Source organism: Streptopelia decaocto, assembly GCF_964273445.1.
Source record: "Streptopelia decaocto genome assembly, chromosome: 23".
NCBI lineage: Eukaryota > Metazoa > Chordata > Aves > Columbiformes > Columbidae > Streptopelia > Streptopelia decaocto.
This window is the reverse complement of record NC_138678.1, coordinates 3,954,115-3,972,209: the sequence shown is the minus strand read 5'-3', so window position 1 is coordinate 3,972,209 and position 18,095 is coordinate 3,954,115. Positions and strand designations below refer to the sequence as shown.

The following is an 18,095-nucleotide window of genomic DNA, read 5'->3' as shown; positions in this document are numbered from 1 at the left end:
GACATCGCTGCGGGAGCAGAGGCTGCCCACTGAGGGCAGAGGGGGCGAGAACAAGAGCGTGTTTGTGCAGACTTGAAGTATAATAAATAATATTCCCCTAGAACTGCTCTTCTGCTGCTGGGTCCTGTTCATAATAATGATGTGTGAGACACTTTAGGAGAGCAAGACTGTGTCTGCCCCTGATGCCAATGCTTTTAAGGGTTCAGTGTGCTGCCCTGCTCCCAGACACCATCTGCAGTGCTTTAAGCCAGGGCCGCTTTTAGCTTCTCAATCAATTGGATTCAATTAAGTGATAACGCGAGCCTGTGGGTAGAGAAGTGATTGCTTATCCCTTAATCAGCAAGTTCTCCCTGGGTAGGGCAGGGTGGTTTCCCACCCTGTGTCCGTGTGGTTTTAGCGCAGGTGTCCTGGGGTGGGAGTTAAGGGGAGAGCTCCTGGCTCAGCCCCCGAAGCCCTGACCTCCTGCTGCTGCCTCCTGCCCTTGCTCTGAGCTGGTGCTGGGAATTGAGGGGCGTCCTGCAGCTGTGGACTCAGATGCCTTTGTCCTCCACAGACACTGTGCTGACCGCGGGGCTGAGCCCCTCACCGCTGGGGCTGTTGCTCCGTGCTCCCAGGAGAGAGGACCAGCAGCACAGAGCTGTGGATGGAGATGCTCAGCGCTGCCTCCACAGACAGGAGCAGCTGCCCCGGGAAGCAGAGGTACGTTTATTTAAAGCGCTCTCTTTTTTTCACTCTGTCCCCAGTGACATGTTTGCACTGGGAGATGCTGCCAGCACCCACCCTGACACGTCTGGGAGCGAGTGCGCTGGGGAGGCTGTGGGCACCCCGGTGAAGCGCAGCTTGCTCTGCGCCCTGGCCGTGGGAGGCACAGGGCACCTCGGCCGGCTGAGGCCAGACCTGGCTGTGAGGGATTTCAGACATCAATAAACATCAGTGTCAAAAAGGACAGGGAAAGGTTATTTATCAGAAAACAGGCCAAGAAGCAGGACTGCAGCAGGGATGACATGTGTTCTGGCCACGCTGCCAGGGCTGCGTCCTGCGGTGGCTCAGAGGGGTCAGAGCCACCATCCAGCGCCGCTCGCGTCCCCGCGCCAGCTGAGAACCGCGGCTCGGCCCCGCAGCCCCCGCCGGGCTGGTGCCACCGGCCGTGACAGCAGCGCAGGGTTTCTCTTGCTTCCTCCAGTGTAACGAGGACTCTGGAGGCGTGACAGGCTCCTCAGAGCAAGTCAGGCTTGGCGGGGCTGAGGTCTGCAGCGAGCTCGGCCGCCCCGCCGGGCTCCCCGGGCTCGGGAGCTGCTGTTTCTGTGCGTATCCAGCGGCTCTTTCCCTGTCAGGGAGCTGCAGAAAACTGCTTATGGGTGCGTGCACGTGCGTCTGCCTGTAGCTAAGTGACATGGTGGAGATTTAGGAGAAAAACATTCTAAAAAAATGACAATAGAAGAGATTATTAATTTTCAAGACAACACAAAAAAAGGGAGAAAACTGAGTTGCTGTTGAGTTGTTGGTTGTTTTCTGGTGACTATCTAGTGAAGACCCTTGTGTGCCACGTGGCCTCATGTTTCTCCCTTGCTGTCGCGGGGATGCGCGGGCTGTGCGGTGCTGTGCGCGGGGCTGACGGCAGCTGGGTTGTGCCCCACTGGTGGAGGGAAGGACCCGGGGAGCAGGGCAGGGGACAGGCACGGGGCCTCCGGTGGTAATTCTGGTCCCGGGGCTGTTCTGCAGGAGCACGTAATGCATCAAGGCCTCAGAGATGCCATCAGCACATCCCTGGCATGGCTGGGAGTTCTGCATCCCTCAGAGCTGTCCTGATGCTGCAGTTCAAGGTACAGCCCCAGTGCTCTTCCCTCCCTCCCATCACCTACCTCTGATTAGAGCCCTCGGAACAAACCTGCTAATGCCTTTCCCAAGCTCTCGCCCCCACACTTTTGCCCTATAAATCACTATAATTAAAGTGTTTGGAAAATGCTTTGGGAGCCCAGACAAGCATCCCCACATGCTACACACCCAGCTTGGCAAGCCCGACTTCCTGCTGCACCCACCCGCTGCCCCGGGCGCTGCATCCCTGCCCTCCCAAAACAGCCGGCAGGACAGGAGCGAGGACTGTTCCCAGGCTGCGCTGCCCGGGGCTGCGGGACGGCTGAACACCCAGCTTGGCTCTGCCGCAGCAGCTCCCTGGGCAGAGAGGAGCTCAGGAGGTGGGCAGGACTCTCTGCTGTAAGCTCAAAGAACTGATGCTCTCCCTTGGCTGCTGGCACCTGGGTGCAGGGATCCTGGGCAGAAAGCCTGTCGAGAGGGCATGGAGGGCACGCACGCCGCACCAGCCCGCTGCTAATTACAGGGAATGAGCCCCAGCAGCCTGTCTGTGGCCACTGGCAGGTGTGGAGGAGGCAGCGGAGGTGAGCCGGGCTGCGGGCACGGCCGGTGGCCCCGGGGACCCAGGACGGGCTGGCGCTGCGGCACGGTCACAGCTCCCTGCTCGGGACAGCCCTGCGGGGCGGGAGCGGGTCCCCTCCTGCCCTGAGCTGAGGCACGAGGAGCCCAAGAGGATTTGTCCCAACTGTTTAACTCAGAGCCAATCGGTCCTTCAGGAGTCGCTGCGAGACCCTACCTGAGGCAGAAAAGCCATTTTTCAAGCCATGGGCAGCAACATCCATGAAACATTAATTTTTAACAGTGAGCCCCTGGAGTGAAGATCAAAGCAATTACGTGAGGAGGCAAAGGGAAGCGGCGGAGCGGCAGGCGAGGAGAGCAGAGCTGCCTCCTCCAGAGGGTCCCTGCCCGCTCGTGCTCCTCTCTTGCGCTCTGCTCGGCGGCACCAGCTGTGCCCCTGCCAGGAATCTTTGAGTCACCCGGACATTCCTGTTCTGTTCCCAAGAGCCTTGTGCTCCCTGGGTGCCAGCGCTGCTGGCCCTGCTGCGGCAGCCCCGGTGCCACCCCACAGCGAGGGCGCCTTCCCGCCAGCCCCCACCCGCTGCAGCTGGTGTGGAGCGTGGGGAGCCAAACCCAGCCTTTTCCCTTGGGTTCAGCTCTAGAAACAGGAGCAGATTCTCTTCCAGCCCCTGTGCGTCGACTTGCAAAGGCTGGTAACACCTTCTAGGTGAGCAGACAGTGTCGGAGCCGTTCGGTCCCAGGCGGATCTCAACCAACCCCAGCCCACCCGCGCCGGCATCACCATCCATGGGCTCTCCTGCATCCCCTTCACCTTGATGCTTCCTCTCTGCTTTCGCAGTCACCAAAAAAGACCGAGACCCCCATGCGAGGCTCTGCGGGCTGTCCTTGAGCGTTAGGCTTCAGGGGGCATTTCACAGGCAGGCAGAGTCCGTGACCACGGTTTGTGTTCTGCTGCCACGTTCCCCCCTCGTCGGGAAGGGCTCAGCAGCGCGGCTCTCCCGGCAGGCAGAGCGCAGCCCTGCTCTCGGCTCCTGCTCAGCAGGTATTTTTCACCCTTTAATGAAAGCAACTGAACTGTCTGAAGTTGCCTCTCAGCTCTTCTCTAGGGCTTGGACTGCCAAGAAATGATTGACGTGTTTAATAGAGGCAGTGGGTGCAGAGGAATTTGGCAGGAGTCCAGCCTCATGATACACAAAGGACACTGCTTTTCCTGCTCAGGTTTTCTGAGCTCCTGCTCTCTCCGAACAAGCTGTCCCACGCGGGGATGTTTCACACTTGCCGATAGCTCCGTGAGCTCCGGAGCAGCCCTGGGAACGGGGCAGAGGCCAAGCCGTGGGGGTGCTGGGGGTACCCGTGTGTGTGCAAACGCTCAGGGCAGGGGTTTGCAGGAGCTGTGGCACACAGAACTAAGCACAGACCGGGGAAGCCAAGCCTCGCTCAGTGCCTTTTGGGTTTTTTTCCACCACTGTGTTGAGACGTAAGCAATCTCATACCTGTACTGAGTGCGAAGCGTAACACAGATGCTCGTGTGTTTTGTATATATGTGCTCAGGTGTGAACCTGCATGTGGGAGGGTGGGCTTTTTTTACATTTCCTGGAGAGAACCCCCCCTGCTGTGTATGGGCTAGTTTGGGAACAGCCTGCCCGATTGCATTCAGCACACAAACCTCTGCATGTGTGCTCCTAGATACACTTGCATGCACACGTATGTGCTCACGTATACATGCATGCTCTCACCCCGCACCACCGCGTCCCCGCAGACTGAGCGCCCGGCGTGTGCTGTGTGACACTTGCATGCGATGCAAATGTCAGTCTGAGCTAACCCATCGCTTAGCGGTAAGGAAGAGTCATTCCTGCAGTCAGCCGACCTCCCCTGAGCAAGGGACACTTTGTCACCCAGTGTGATCTGAGGCTTTAATTCCTCCAGCCTCCCTGGGAGGTATCAGAGTGACCCTCAGCTGTTTCTTAAGCTCTGGAGCAGAGTTAGGAACAAAGCCCCCTGTAAGTGCCTGACCGCGGTATCTGACCTCGGCTCAGCTTTATCCCATTGAAAGGCACCAGGAAGCCAGCGCTGATATTACCAATATTTCTCTAGAGCAGAGGGAGCTCCCTTGGGTATTTCCAGAGGGACACCCATTGCAGGTAGCCCTAGAGAGTGATTTCCAGGAGCAGGCTGGATAATCGGTTTCTTGTGCATTCAATGTATACATTGCTCATCCCCTGGAGCTTCCCATCTCCTACAGATATAAAGTGCAATTTGTGAAGCTTACAGAGGCTTATTAAAATATCATTGTGAAAGCGTGACGTAAGTACCTGACCGGAGAAGAATAGAAAAGATTTGTCACATTAACTAGAGACTTATAAGTCTTGTTTCCTCCTCTTTGTATCTTCTTCCCATGGGAGTATAACAGCCATTTATTATCATGCATGGAAAAAAAGCCGTAGCTCTTTGGAGGATGTGCTGGCTTCTTGCAGAAGAGAGAAGCCACTGTATCTGACTTGTGATCTGACGCAGGCAGGCTGGCGAAGTAAGCATGCCCGGTACTCAGATGCCTGGCACATTCTTTCAAATAATGCCAAATGAGCCGCATTATCCTGAAAGCAGCGCAGCCTGAACCTTGTTTGTGTGGCCATGGCAAGTGTGGGCTGGAATACAGCTCGGGCTATTATCATGTAATGAACACAACAATTACTCTGTAAGGGGGAGAAAGGGTTGGGGCCAGATAGAGTCTTAAGAATAAAGGCTTGTTTGGGAGAATTATTCACTGGGTCCTGGCTGTAGGTGGACGGCAGCAGATTAGAAGGAAACATTATCTCTCAGGGCAAGTTCAGAAGGACAAATGAAGCCAAACTGGCACGGGCTGAGAGTCTCAATACATTATTCTCTTTGCTCTACAAATCTGTGAGAACAAAGTGCTCAGTGTAAATGCTCGCCAGGGCCTTTTTTTTTTCCCTGTAGGACCACAAAAGTTCAGCATGAGACGAAGGGCCACGTGTTGGCTATTAGTCCACTACAAAGAGCGTTTGAGTTGAGAATTTAAAGTCTCATAAAAACATTATTGTCTGCATCCTGGGACATTTGTTTGTAAGGGCAACACGGACTGAAAAAATGTGACCCCCTGCGCAGCTGTGTCCCTCACCGCTCTGGTCATCGCCGGCCCACCTAAGGGGCCACCTCCGGCCACCCCCGCCTGGCGTCACCCACAGCCCCCCACGTCCCACCTGCCCGGGGCCGCTGGTCGCCCACCACCCCTGCAGCGCTAGACGGGAACGGGGAGGTTCGCATTGCCCTCAGCAGGTGTGTGATGCTTGTGGCTTGTACAGGTTATAACCAAATCTGCTTTGTCACCTCGGAAAGCGGAGAGGACTTTTGCCCCGGTTGGCCTGATGTATTTTGTTGGGGCAGGAGGCTGCACCTTACCTTTCACATGCACGGGGCGAGGCGCGGGGCACGCGCTGCGGAGCGGTACCCCGAATCCATCGACATTTCTAGCTATGCTCTGCTCACCTTTGTCCGCGGTGTGTGTGTTTCACCAGGTTTGAGGTGAGGAAGAAGTTTCTGTCCAAGTGAAAATGCCAATGACTATAGAGGTCTTGTCTTCCTCTGCCCCAGGGATCACGATTTTGCTTCCAGGCATCTATCCCCTCAGCGTTTCTCCAGCGGCGCCGCAGCCCTGGGCTGGGTGAGCCGCTGCTTGAGGCTGCTCAGCCTCCTCAGCACTGAAATGCCCAAACCCAGCTCGAGCTGCAGGACTCGGTTGCGGCTCCGCGTGCAGTGCGGCGGATGGCAGCGTGCAGCGATCAGCACACAGGATCTGACAGTCCCTCCTGGACTTGCAGTCTGGAATCAACAACATTACGGACAAACATTTGCAAGTACATCTGTGACACTTTTGGGTTGTAAGCTGCTTGCTGCCTTTTTGGTTTAGAATGATTTTGACAAAAAGCATCCGTATGATTTTGATATAGTTAAGCCCATGGCCAGGCTTTATAAGATGCTTGGCAATCTATGGGACAGTTTTTAGAAGCATTGTGTTTTGCATTTGGATTGTCTTCCAACTAACAAGATGATCAATCAGCTTTTGGCTTAGTCAGTACTGGGAGGGAGGTTTTAATGACTGTGTCTCTTTTGCAGCCGGAGACGTGGGACTCAGAAGGGCCATCCCAGCTTTGCCAGCCCCGAGCTGCAGGCGAGTGAGTGTGATTCAGAGCAACCTGCATTCCCCTCCAGATCTGTTTGTCCTCCCAACCTTCCAAGGCAGCCGGCACGCAGCAGTCACCGCTTCCTCCGTGCGCTTTCACAGGCTAAAAAAAAGGTGGAATATATTATCTGTTCACAAAGTCGGTGTAAATATTAAAGAGCCTGTGAGGGGAAGTGTCTCTGATGATGCCTTTTCAGGAGTGTGGGAGAAAAATCCATCCAGAGGGTCTATGGAGGGGTACGGCCAAAAGGCAAGCAACGCTTTGAACCTGCTCAAAGGCGCAGGGCAGCAGCCTTCCCGGGGCTGCAGCGGGAGGCAGGCGCCCACCCCTCCTTAGAGACAGCTAAGAGGTCACTTCAGACAATCCACAATTTAAGTGAAAGAAAGCGAATCCGAGAGAGAACCGCTTGCAAATGAAAGGCATCAAATGTGAGGACAGATGCGGTAAGTCTGGGTGGCAGAGGACCCGGAGAGCTCTGGCTTAGGGAGCCAGGGGACGAACCAGCGGGTGCCTGCGCTCAGGGGTGGAAAAGGAGCCGCTGTCGCCCTGTCTGCGGGACACGGAGCAGCCCTGGGGACCCTCCTGTCCTGCTGAGCGGGGAACCTTGTCCCTGCGTCACGGGCGGTTATGACAGCCAGGCTGGAAGAGAGCTGAGCCCTGCGCTGGGAGAGAGCCCTGGGTCTGGGGGACTTGTCTCCTGTGCTCCCGAGCTGTACCGGGGAAGGACAGCGGATTATTTAACAAAAAAAGAGGAGATACTTTGATTGATGAGGGCAAGGAAAACAGTCCGTGGTGTTATGTAATGCGGCTCTGTTGAAACAGTACAGGAAAGTTGCTTCGTGCCAATAAATCAGGCAGCGGCCACGGAGGAGCAGATGTGAATCACACCTTGCTTCATATGCCCTGCAGTGTTTTCACTTATTGTTCCAGTTTTAAAGATTAATGGCACTCAGAGATGAGTACTATCTATGCTTCCATTTCATCCTCGTTATCAGAAGGGCTTTTTTCAGCATAATTAGCATGGATCAAATTTTCCAAGTGGCTCGGCAGACTTGCTGCTGTACTTCGGCCACCCAGCGCCCCTGGGACATCCCGCTGCTGCTGGCTGTGCTGGACCCCAACCCCATGGGTCCTGGGGGACAAGAGCTGGTGGCACATCTTGTCTAGGGTCTGAGTGGGGCTTGTAGCCTTTAAACGTGGAGAGAAAAGGTCACTGCCATCTCCTCCATCAAACAGAGGTGCTGCAGCCCAGGAACACAGGTTTCCTAACCTGGGTTGCTAGGAGCCCCCACATCTGACCCAGCACCCTGCAGAGCCCCAAGCTGCAAAGGGCTGACGGCCCCTCTGTCTTTAAACAGGAGAAAAGGTTCTGGTGGGTGAAACAGGTGTGGGTGCTGCCCCAATCCCCTGGGGCAGCAGAAGCCTTAAAGCCCCTGTCAGGGCACAGGCAGATGGTTCTCCTTTCCTCTCCAGGCTGCTTTTTGTTATCAGTGTGCTAGTCCTCAACAGAAGATTAGGGCATGGGGTACTTGATGCCTGGAGGAGTAACGGATGCAGGTTCCTTGTCTTGGGAACCCAGCTGTGGGGCAGGAGGTCAGGAGAGGGTGGAGGGGATGCGGGAGGGCTGGGTGAGGTGGCTGGGGAGGAAAAGGCTGCTGGCATCTTCCACCAGCTCACCCGGGGCTGCCGGCGCGCGATTGGGGTCTGCGCACGCTGTGTGTGCTGTCTCACAGGCGGGTGTGTGAGGGATGCGGGGCTGTGGGTTGGTGCATGGGGGTGCTGCTGGGGCACTGGGGGAGCAGCTGGGTTGTGGGGTGCTTGTGTGGGGCTGCTGCTGAGCTGGAGAAGCCCAGGGAGCACAGTGCCGAGCTCCCTGCTAAGTACAATCAAGCCATGATCGTTTCTATCACGAAGATAAACTGGCCATTGTTGCCAAAAATAAATGTTAGTGTTCAAATCCACACTTCAATAGCACCAGCTCATTAGAGATGCATATCATTTGGCTCCAGTCCCACACCTTCCAGCTCGTTATAAATATGCAGTTGCTGCTGGCTCTACCCCAATCATCTCTGCAATCAGAGCTTTTAATTAGGTTAATTAAATTGTATCAAACCTCACAGGGACGCAGTTCACTGATGCTGATGAGGCAGCCAAAACAGACCTTAACTCTAACTCTAATGAAGGCCCTGCTGCCTGCTGCAGCTAATGACAATGCATAATAAATTAGAGCTTCCCTAGAAAGGTGCATCAGGGCTTGTGCTCAGTAAATGATGATCTATATGCACTAACTTACTATTTCAGTCTTTAGGTCTGCCAAGCCAGGGTTATCCTGGGAATATGTTCTCACTAAATAATGGGCTTCTACCTGCTCAAAGCAATGCTGCTCACCTTGGTTCTCTCAAGGCACTAAAAGCTTTGGATATATAAGTGTAGAGATGGTAAAGCAAATATTCGCTGCTTTCACCTCGCACAGCACTTGGTCTGCTCCGGCGCCTGCCTTTTCCCAACAGAGGCAGCAGCACGTATTTATTTATTTGAAACCGTTGGTCATTGAATTTGGGCAGGAACACCCTGTTTGGAGGAACTGGGGGACTGTGTCCAAGTGCTGGGCAGTGGGAATGCGGACGATACCCTGTGCTGCTCCCGGCTGCTCCCAGCTGGGCGAGGACACGTCTGGTGGCCAAGGAGCCTGTGGAAAAGAGAGTTTAGGGCAGCCATGTTGAGTAGCAATTAGTCATTCCTGATTTACATCCTGCTCTTTCAACTCCCTGCTGTGAAGCTGCTCAGGCTTGAGTGGAGGAACCTCACCAGCCCTTTCTCCTTGGTGCCCTTGGGCAAGTCACCTCGGCTGAACCCGGCTGTGCGGACCAGGGTCTGGTGACAGCGCCAGGGCGGCCAGTCCTGCGTCTGGAGGCACCCGCAGTGCCCCGTCCCACGGTCCTGCCGCAGACCCGCGGCGGCCGCATCCATCACCGCTGTCGGTGAGCGGAGTTGTGACGCCGTGCGGCACCTACGGGCAGCGGGATGGGGGGACCGAAACCTCCCTGCTCAGCGAGGAGGGCTCTGGGGAGCCCGAGCGTCCCTCTGGCTGCCGCAGCCCCGGCACTGGCTGCTCGTGGGGGGCTCCGGGTTCCCCCGGCACGTCGGCTTCTGGTTTTGTTGCTGTGCCCCAGGGACGGGGCGAGAGATCCCACTGTGCTGCTCTCCAGGCTGGTTCGGGCTCGGAAAATAGGGCCTACAGGAATCCACCTGTGAAGCCCAAGGGCTGGTGGTGGTTCTGCTGGTAATATATTGTTGCAGTTGCCTAGAGATAATCCTGCAAGCATTTTAATGTAGCCTGCTATTAACTTTTATAGGCAGTCATTATCAATTGAGTTCTTCAGCTTGAACAAGGAATTACATGAAATTATTATAAGGCACAATATTATTCTGAGTCACCTGAAACCTGAGCTGTGAATCTGTGGGGTATTTTGATATCTGTATCTCGCAAGCTGCAGGGAATCTCCTTGCTAAAGAACCTGTTGGTTCAGCCTTTGATACTATAATTATCCCAAGCAGAAAACAGCTGGGGGCTGTTCTCTGTGTCCTTCCCCATGAGGGCCCAGCTAGAGGATGGCAGATCCCACCACGGTCTCGCTTCAGATCTTGCACAGTGTTCGAGTGAGCTGCATGTTTTGTTGGGTTATAACGTATTGACTCCACATCTTGGCACTGAACGATCGTGTTTAACCTGTGATGGCATTTTCAGCATTAACTGCCTGAATGTTTCTCTGGACGCTGAGCCACGTTAATGCTGTGAAATGCAATGATGGCTGTTGGTCAGATAAAAGAACTTGGTTTGGTTTTGCTCTTTGGGCTGGGGCAATTGCTTTGCTGGGAGCTCTGCAGGGCCATAGCTGAGTCAGCCCCGCTTGCTGAGGTGGAAGTTCAGTGATCAGCACCCACTGAATCCTTGAAGGAGTAAATGAAAAGTGTTTGTGCACGAGAGCTGGCACCTCCTCAGTCTGTTGCGGCCACAGGATGATAAACCACTCCACAGCTGGCTGGATTTGTACCCAGGCTTTTGCAGTCAGGGGCCAGCAAGACATCTGCTCGCTGTAACACCTCACACCGTGCTCCGCTTTCCCTTAGTTAAGACTTTTGTTGTTTCCCAGGGTAAGTAACTTGGAACAGGCATCACTTTTGCTCCTCACACCCTGTGCAGCGAACAGGAAACTCGTGTCTCTGAAAGCCCCTGCACGCCAGCAGAAAGAGAACTACAGCCAGCAGAGTAAGCGGGACGGCGCTCGACCTGTAATTCTCCATGCTGAGAGCACTGGCCGCTCAAAGCCTCACAGCTACCTACTGCATCCCATAATATCTCGCCCCTTTACTGGGACGCGATGGCTCGCTTCCAGGGATTAGGTCATTTGTGCCCACCGCAGCACTCGAGCTGCCGATGGGTCGGAGGCGCACCAGGCATTTCGAGCATCAGGCTAATTAGCTGTTCTTGTTCGGGTCGTTACTTTTCAGATCCTGCCAGACAGTAATTCCTTCAGTGTCTTCCAGTGGAACTGCTGTTTTTCTTTCCCATCCTCTTCAGTAACTCGCTTGATGCAGGTAAAATTAATCACAGATAGGGATCAAATATTTTATCCATTTAAGTCTCAATCTAAAAGATTTTTTACTTCAAGGGCACCCAGCCGCTGTAGTGGGGACCTTGAGGTACGTTTTAAATATAATTAAAAGATCCCAAAAAATACAGGTGAGCTTGACGGTTTTCTTGAAATCTAGCTTGCTTTTCATTCCTCTTTGCTTTTTGTTTCTGTTAATGCTGCCAACTTCAGCTTTCAAAATCAATCGTGTTTATTACAATCTTCAGACGCTATTCGAACCAGCCGAGAAAGGGAAGCAGCCTGCTCTGCGGGGCCGGCTCCGCAGCCTCCAACACCAGAGACCGCAACACAGCAAGAATTTGATGCTCTTTCGCTGTCCCCAAGCCGAGGGCACGGAATTCGAGACAAGCAGAGCCCGGAGCAGAACCGGACAAACCCCAGCACGGGGAGAACGGGACAGACAAACGGCCACCGGGATCTGGGCTGCAGGGAACCAGGAGCATCCCCTTGGTACCGGGGTCCTCTGGGGCTCCCCAGCACCCCCATTCCCATCCAGAACCCCCCAGCACCCCCATTCCCATCCAGATCCCCCCAGCACCCCCATCCCGGGGCCGCCGCGGGCCGCTGCTGCCCCCTGCCGGCCGGGCCCGGCGCTCCCGGGTAAGTATTATTAATAATGATAAATTTTCACGGGAAAAAGCATTGCAGCGTTGGTTTGTTGTTGTTTTTTTTGGTTTGTTTGGGTGTTTTTGTTTTGTTGGGGTTTTTTTTTGTTTGTTTTTCCTCCCAGGTGGTTTATATCGTGTTAACCATGAAATCGCAACACTTCACATTCCACACGAGGGTATCTCAGGTGCTTTTCGGAGCAAAGCGGACTCTCTGCCTTAACCCTTCTCAGAAGAAAAATTCACCCCGCCATCGTCGCTAACTTGGGAATCCTTGCAACGGCAGAAACGACGTGTGAAGCTGCATTTTAGCACGTTAAAATGCCACATTCCGTCTGGGAGTCCTCCTCGCTTCTCCCCAAGTGGGAAGAGCATGAGAAGAGCATCTTTTTTCACCATCTTGCATGGGCATGTGCTGTTCACTGGCAGCCACAGCACAAGCGAGAGAGATAAGAGAAGGAATGTTTACGCCCAGGCGCTCTGAACTTGCCCGAACGGCTCCAGGACACTCGAGGATGTGCCTTCATTGTTCTCGGCTGAAACCCCCTCCCAACTACCGACGTTGCAACAAGCAGAATATAAACAAGGAGGACAAACTTTTGCTCCACAGTTGGACTCTGTATCCAAGCTCCCTGTGCAAGAATTTCAGTATCATCGCTTCTGTTCAGACTTGGAAGGCGACGCTGGAAATTCGGCGGAGCACGGGCCCTACCCCGTTGGATGGGAGAAGGCAGAACAAACACAAAAGCTTCTCAGCTATGGAAATTATTAAAAGGTTGAGCTTTTCTTCCTTTATGTACAGTGGAAGAAACGATTCCCCGCTGCTAGCACCACTCCAGAATAGCCTGGCTAATACCTCGCCTCAATTTAACAGTGTGCCCTTACAACGCCTCTCAACTACTATGTTTTAAAGTGAAATACTTTGTGCAGATGAAGCAGAATGGGACAATCAAAGAGAGATTTGGAGGCAGTGGGAGGGAACGATTATAAAGATAATAATTCAACTTTAACCTGCTTGAAAAGCAAGTGAAGAAGTTGACCTGAAATCTCTTATGGTCTCAGACATGTCAACCCGTCTCCCAGTCTCTTAATTCTGACCTTGGCTTTTCAAGGCTTGTTTATGGTGCATATTACTAGGGCGCTTGGGCACCTCTTTGTGGCTTCCCACTGTAAATACCAAGAGAACAAACTGATTTATTAATCAATTAATTAGATACAATATATTTATGGCTATTGCAGGCCAACAGTAATTTGTTTTAACAAAGTGCTAGGCTGCAGTGACAAACAAACTGGTCGGTGCTATCTGCCCTTCAGAAGGAGAATTCTCTTTCTTTCTAAGCAGAGATGGTAACGTATTGAATGGAATGGCTAACGTTTCCGCTGAAATTTGAATTTGTAGATAGCCGGACCATTTGTTGTCTCTTTCTTCACTTTTACTTTGTGAGTTTTGTCCTGGAAAATAAAGAAGAAAAGATATATTTGCTGGCTTGCAAGAAGAAAACAACCCAACACGCTCCTATAAATAAGAAAGTCCCTGTCTGCCACTGACAGGACGAGTGAAAAATGGTCGCTTTCCACTGTTTCCTTGCCTCTGCTACTTGAAAGTATTAGTTTGGTACTTGAGAGATGTCAATGGTATTTTAGAAGAGACCTGTGAGCATCATTTTGAAGTTGTTTTTGTCCTTGTTGACGTGGAGGACTTGGACTAGCAGATCTGACTTTCTAGCCTTGGCTCAATTGGAATGCTTCATCTCCTCGCTTTTTCCATGCTAAAAGGGGATTGCTTATTGTTAGGAATTATCTGGAAATGTCAGTATAGAAATCAGGGTGAAGAAACACGTCCATACAGAACTAGACCTAATAACCCTAAAGAAACAGAGAACCAGAACTGAATCCCTCACCAGAAGATCTTTACGTGTTTGGATCTTCTGCGCGACAACAAACATGGCCTTTTCCCTCTCAATGCGCTGCTTCAGGAGGTCGTACTGATTCTTCCTTTGCTGGGCTAATTTCTGCAGGAAAAAAGAAAGCATTTTTAAGGCAGAGAGAACAAAGAAACACTATGGTCCATAACCGACCTATTCTGAGGCACTTGGAGCTCACAAACATTTTTAACATTTTTAACTAATAATAATCATATTAAAGAATGCTGTTTAAATCCCGTGGCTAGATTCCAGAGAGCCATTTTAACATCTTGATTCTCATACTGGAGGTTTTCTAGTTAGGACTTCTTTGTGCTTGCTTTAATCTCCTAAATCCAAGCACACACACAGAAAATCGACCCTCTCCTAACCCAGTTTAGATGCTGTGTAACCTCCTTCATTGAATGGCTGGAATTTCATTTTTCTAAGTCCTTTGTATTTCAATGTTGAGCGCAAGATAACATTTAACTCCCCAATGAAAGGGGGAAGAAAAGAGAAAGACCAGAGACCAATTCCTGAAGTGCTCAGGAACTGCACACAGGCCTCCCAAAACGCAGCTTGTTTGGTCATGTTTACCTAGGAAGAGCGGATGGCTTTCCCAGCACAAAAATGGTATTACTGCAGGTGTGATTTCAGTAATTAAAAGAAGGAGAACAGCTCCCAACATGCTTAAAATATGACTCAGACATTTAGAGGAGAAAACTTGCCAGTCTACAACCCGTCCAACTGCTTTACGGAGAAGCCAAGTCGAGAAAGCTGGCAAGAAAAAAGGGACCACTGGGTGCTTGTTACCTGACATCTGGGTCACAAAACAGCAGGTTGCAAAGTTACCAATCAGTAATTTTAGCTGCTTTTATTTTTACTTGACGCGTACCAACTGAAGCTTATAGGATTGCCCAATATATCTAAACTAATTAAGGGATATTTAAAGCCCAGTGTAGCTACTTCTAGGACAGAAGTGCTGTGATATTAAAACATCGGTATCGAAGTTAACTGCGTAAATAATTCATCCTGAAGGATCATGGAACACTTTAAATTAGGAAAGCTGGGAAGTGAGACTATAACTCAAATGTCTTTAAGAAGAATTGGGGAAATACACCCTGAATCTCAAGCCACTTCAGGCTGAGAACCTGGCTGTGGAACACCAGGAAATCAGAAACCCAACAACAGATACATCTGTGTTGGAATAAACTTCTTCTCATCACTGTTCAGGGGTGCAAGGGTAGACTTAACAGTGGATGCTGAAAGAAATCACACTTAAAACTGAAGCAAACTAATGAAAAGATAGTCCTGTGTCATTGTAACAGAGGAAAAATATAGCAATTTTGCCAAGGAAACTGCCTAATCATATCAATACCATTCCTTTCTGGCCCAGACGTCACAACTGTTGATTTATACAGCTGAGCAAGTTCTCTGTGTCCATCCAGAAGATCTGGCTGATGATCACCTGATGATCAAGTGACATCCACTTACAGCCTGTGTCAACAATAAAAATTCTAGGACAAGAGAACAACTGTGTTCTCTCCACAATGGTCCAACAAATCCTCTTTAGTGCTTAAAACATTAAGAAAACTCTAATACAAATAGTGGCAGTGCCAAGTACCTTTAAGTGGGCAGGATCAGTAGTTCCTTTCAGTGTCTCCTTCTGCAACGTTGCGACGGTCGGTCGGTTGTACACTCTGTCCACGAGCTCCGGAACAGTATCCAGATGAGTTGCAAGATCAAACTCCTGAACTATAAATAAATTTAGGAATAAACTCACATGGACTTCTTGGACTAACGCTCAGCAAACCCTCCAAACATGTAGCTTAAGTACAGTCAGCACTGGAACCCCCAGCAGAACTGAGGTCTAATCTAATAATCAAGAGAAATTTCTAGAGCAAGCACCGTAACGTTTTAATCAGCCTACAGCAAAACTTCTCTGAACAAGTCTTCTGACAAAACCTATTTAAATCTCACCTTCTTTTTTGGTGTCCAAGAAGAACACGTGCTTGTTGGGACTCTTCCCCTCAGCATCCAGGAGATGGAGCTCCGACTTCAGCCTCTCGATTTTCTACAGCAAAGGAAAGTTTGTGTTTTGCTCGACATTCGTAACAAGGCAAATCGTTTATGTTTTTAATCTGCGGTGATGGCGTGTGGATCAACATCAGAGCAGAAAACATGTTCAGAAGTGCGTCATATTTCTGCTGACTGGCTGCTACCATATTCAAACAACCCACTTCAGTAACAATAATCCTCAATTCTTTATAAATACGAGAAGCAAGAGTACACGTTTATTGCCTGAAATTTAAATAAGAAATTGCCATGTTTCATAATCATGCACAGTATAGTTTTTGTTATTCAGTATACCTTTAAGTTCTATATAGAGCTCCACTGACATTTTCATCTATCATTTCCAGTAGGACACAAATCAGATTTCACTAAACATAAACACAATAGCCAACAACAACAACAAAAAAAAAAACGCAATAAGGAGAACAATTCTGAGAAAAATAAAAAGCCAGAAAAAAGTGAAATATTACCTTGGCTTCTGCCACTCTTTTCATTTCCACATATTTAATATCCTGTGTCCTCATCAACTTCATCTGTTCGGGAGTCGCTTCATTCTTCGGCTGCTTTATTACATGAACTCCATCCTACAACCAGACAGAACACAGCACGTGCAGACAGACGCCGTTCCAGCTACAGCGTACTAGGCGTCCTAATAATAAACGCACAAGAACCTTTTTGTCCTTTGCTCCTCATTCTCTTCAAAGCCTTCCACAGGCACCAAATCACGTTTGCTAATTCATTTACTAATTCATAAATTAAAAACTAAACAAGGCTGAACAAAAGAATATGTTACTTAGGGCAACAGCGTAACCCTGCTTGAGGGTAACGCGGATCCTCACCCGGAGCTGCGTGCGTATCATTTTAAAGTAGAACTCATCAGGATTCTTGTCCAGAGCTTTCTTCTGGAGCGCCCTGAGGGCATTTTGCTTCTTGCGATAGTCACTGGGGGGAAAAAGAAAAGAAAATCAGGAGTTGCTCAGCGGTTTCTCCATGTTCGCACCCCCTGGGATGCCGACTCCTTCCAAGTGGGGCTTTGGGACAGCAGACAAGGCTCCGCATATAGAGCTGGACACCAACAAATGACTCTGGCTTTACAGTTTGGCTTAACAGCTGGAGGTGAACAGGGTCTAACAGCGTCCCCGGAGCAACGGAAGCGCGTTCACCCGTCCTGCGAAGGTCACCGAGCTGCTCAGGACTCTCAGATCTCAGAATTAGGCACTAAAGATGGAAGATAATGCTTCTGCGTTTCGTATTAATCACAACTGGACGTTGTGACAAATTTCTCCTTGGAAAGGCCTTGGCCAGGGACGTGCCGGAGGGGGTTTGGGTCATGGTTGGACTCCATGATCTTGAGGGTCTTTCCAACCAAATGATTGTGTGACATTGAACCGCGACCTGTGCCCCGCGGTGCTGGGACCGCTCCCGGTGACCCCGCGGTGCTGGGACCGCTCCCGGTGACCCCGGGACCGCTCCCGGTGACCCCGCGGTGCTGGGATCGCTCCCGGTGACCCCGCGGTGCTGGGGTCGCTCCCGGTGACCCCGCGGCCGCCGGCACCGGCCGCCCCGCGGCCACCCCCGACTCACTCTGCCCGGAGCCGGTAGTCCTTCTTCTTCTCCAGCAGGCCCAGCTTCTTCCGCGCGGCGGGCTAGGAGGGAACACAGGGACAGCGAGTGCGGCCGCGCCCACCGCGGTCACCGCCGCACCGGGACCCCGACCTGGCCCGCGCACCGACCTGCGCCCGCTCGCGGTGCTGGCGCTGCCCCGACTTGGCGGCTTTCCTGAAGGCGGACGCCATGGCGGCGGCCTGCGCTGCCCGCCGCGGTGCCGGTGCCGCCGGTGTCCCCGGTGTCCGTGCCCGGTGTCCCCGGTGCCGCGGCCGCGCCGTTCAACTCCGGACACAGAGCACGCGGCGGAAGGGGCGGGGCTTCGGGGTCAAAAGTCGCGCGCGAGGCTCGCCGGGCGATGGCGCCGTCTCCATGGAGACCGCCGGCGCGTCCCGGGGGCCCGGCCCGGCCCCGTCCCGTGCACTGGGAGCCCGGACCGGCCCTTCCGGAGCGGGGCCGCTGCTGCTCGGCGGCCGAACCCGCGTGGGACTCCCGGCCCGGGCGTGAGGGGCGGCGGGAGCGCCCGGGCCGGCTGGAACTTTATCGCGGGAAGGACGCGCCGGGAGCTCCCGGGCTCTCGCTCGCCCCGTGCGGCCCGGGCGGGACCCGCAGCGCCGTGAGGAGCCGGCGCTGCCGGGAGGGGGAGCTGCGGGGCCGGCGGGG

General features: G+C 52.4%; 1 protein-coding gene across 2 annotated transcripts in view; it reads right to left on the bottom strand.

Moving 5' to 3' along the window:
* Nucleotides 1–13,027: 13,027 nt before the first annotated feature.
* UTP11 (UTP11 small subunit processome component) overlaps nucleotides 13,028–18,095 on the bottom strand; it is a 175,802-nt gene continuing 170,734 nt past the window's right edge. Inside the window, exons 2-9 of one of the 2 annotated variants that reach the window (XM_082071667.1) lie at nucleotides 17,561–17,704; nucleotides 17,412–17,473; nucleotides 16,667–16,769; nucleotides 16,298–16,411; nucleotides 15,735–15,828; nucleotides 15,379–15,509; nucleotides 13,755–13,865; nucleotides 13,028–13,305 (exon numbers count right to left, since the gene is read on the bottom strand). In XM_082071667.1, the coding sequence (XP_081927793.1) occupies nucleotides 13,222–13,305; nucleotides 13,755–13,865; nucleotides 15,379–15,509; nucleotides 15,735–15,828; nucleotides 16,298–16,411; nucleotides 16,667–16,769; nucleotides 17,412–17,473; nucleotides 17,561–17,623 (762 nt within the window). In that variant the 5' untranslated portion in view covers nucleotides 17,624–17,704 and the 3' untranslated portion in view covers nucleotides 13,028–13,221. Of the gene's footprint in view, nucleotides 13,306–13,754; nucleotides 13,866–15,378; nucleotides 15,510–15,734; nucleotides 15,829–16,297; nucleotides 16,412–16,666; nucleotides 16,770–17,411; nucleotides 17,474–17,560; nucleotides 17,718–18,095 lie in introns of those variants that run through there. The other variant, XM_082071666.1, reaches the window with a different exon arrangement.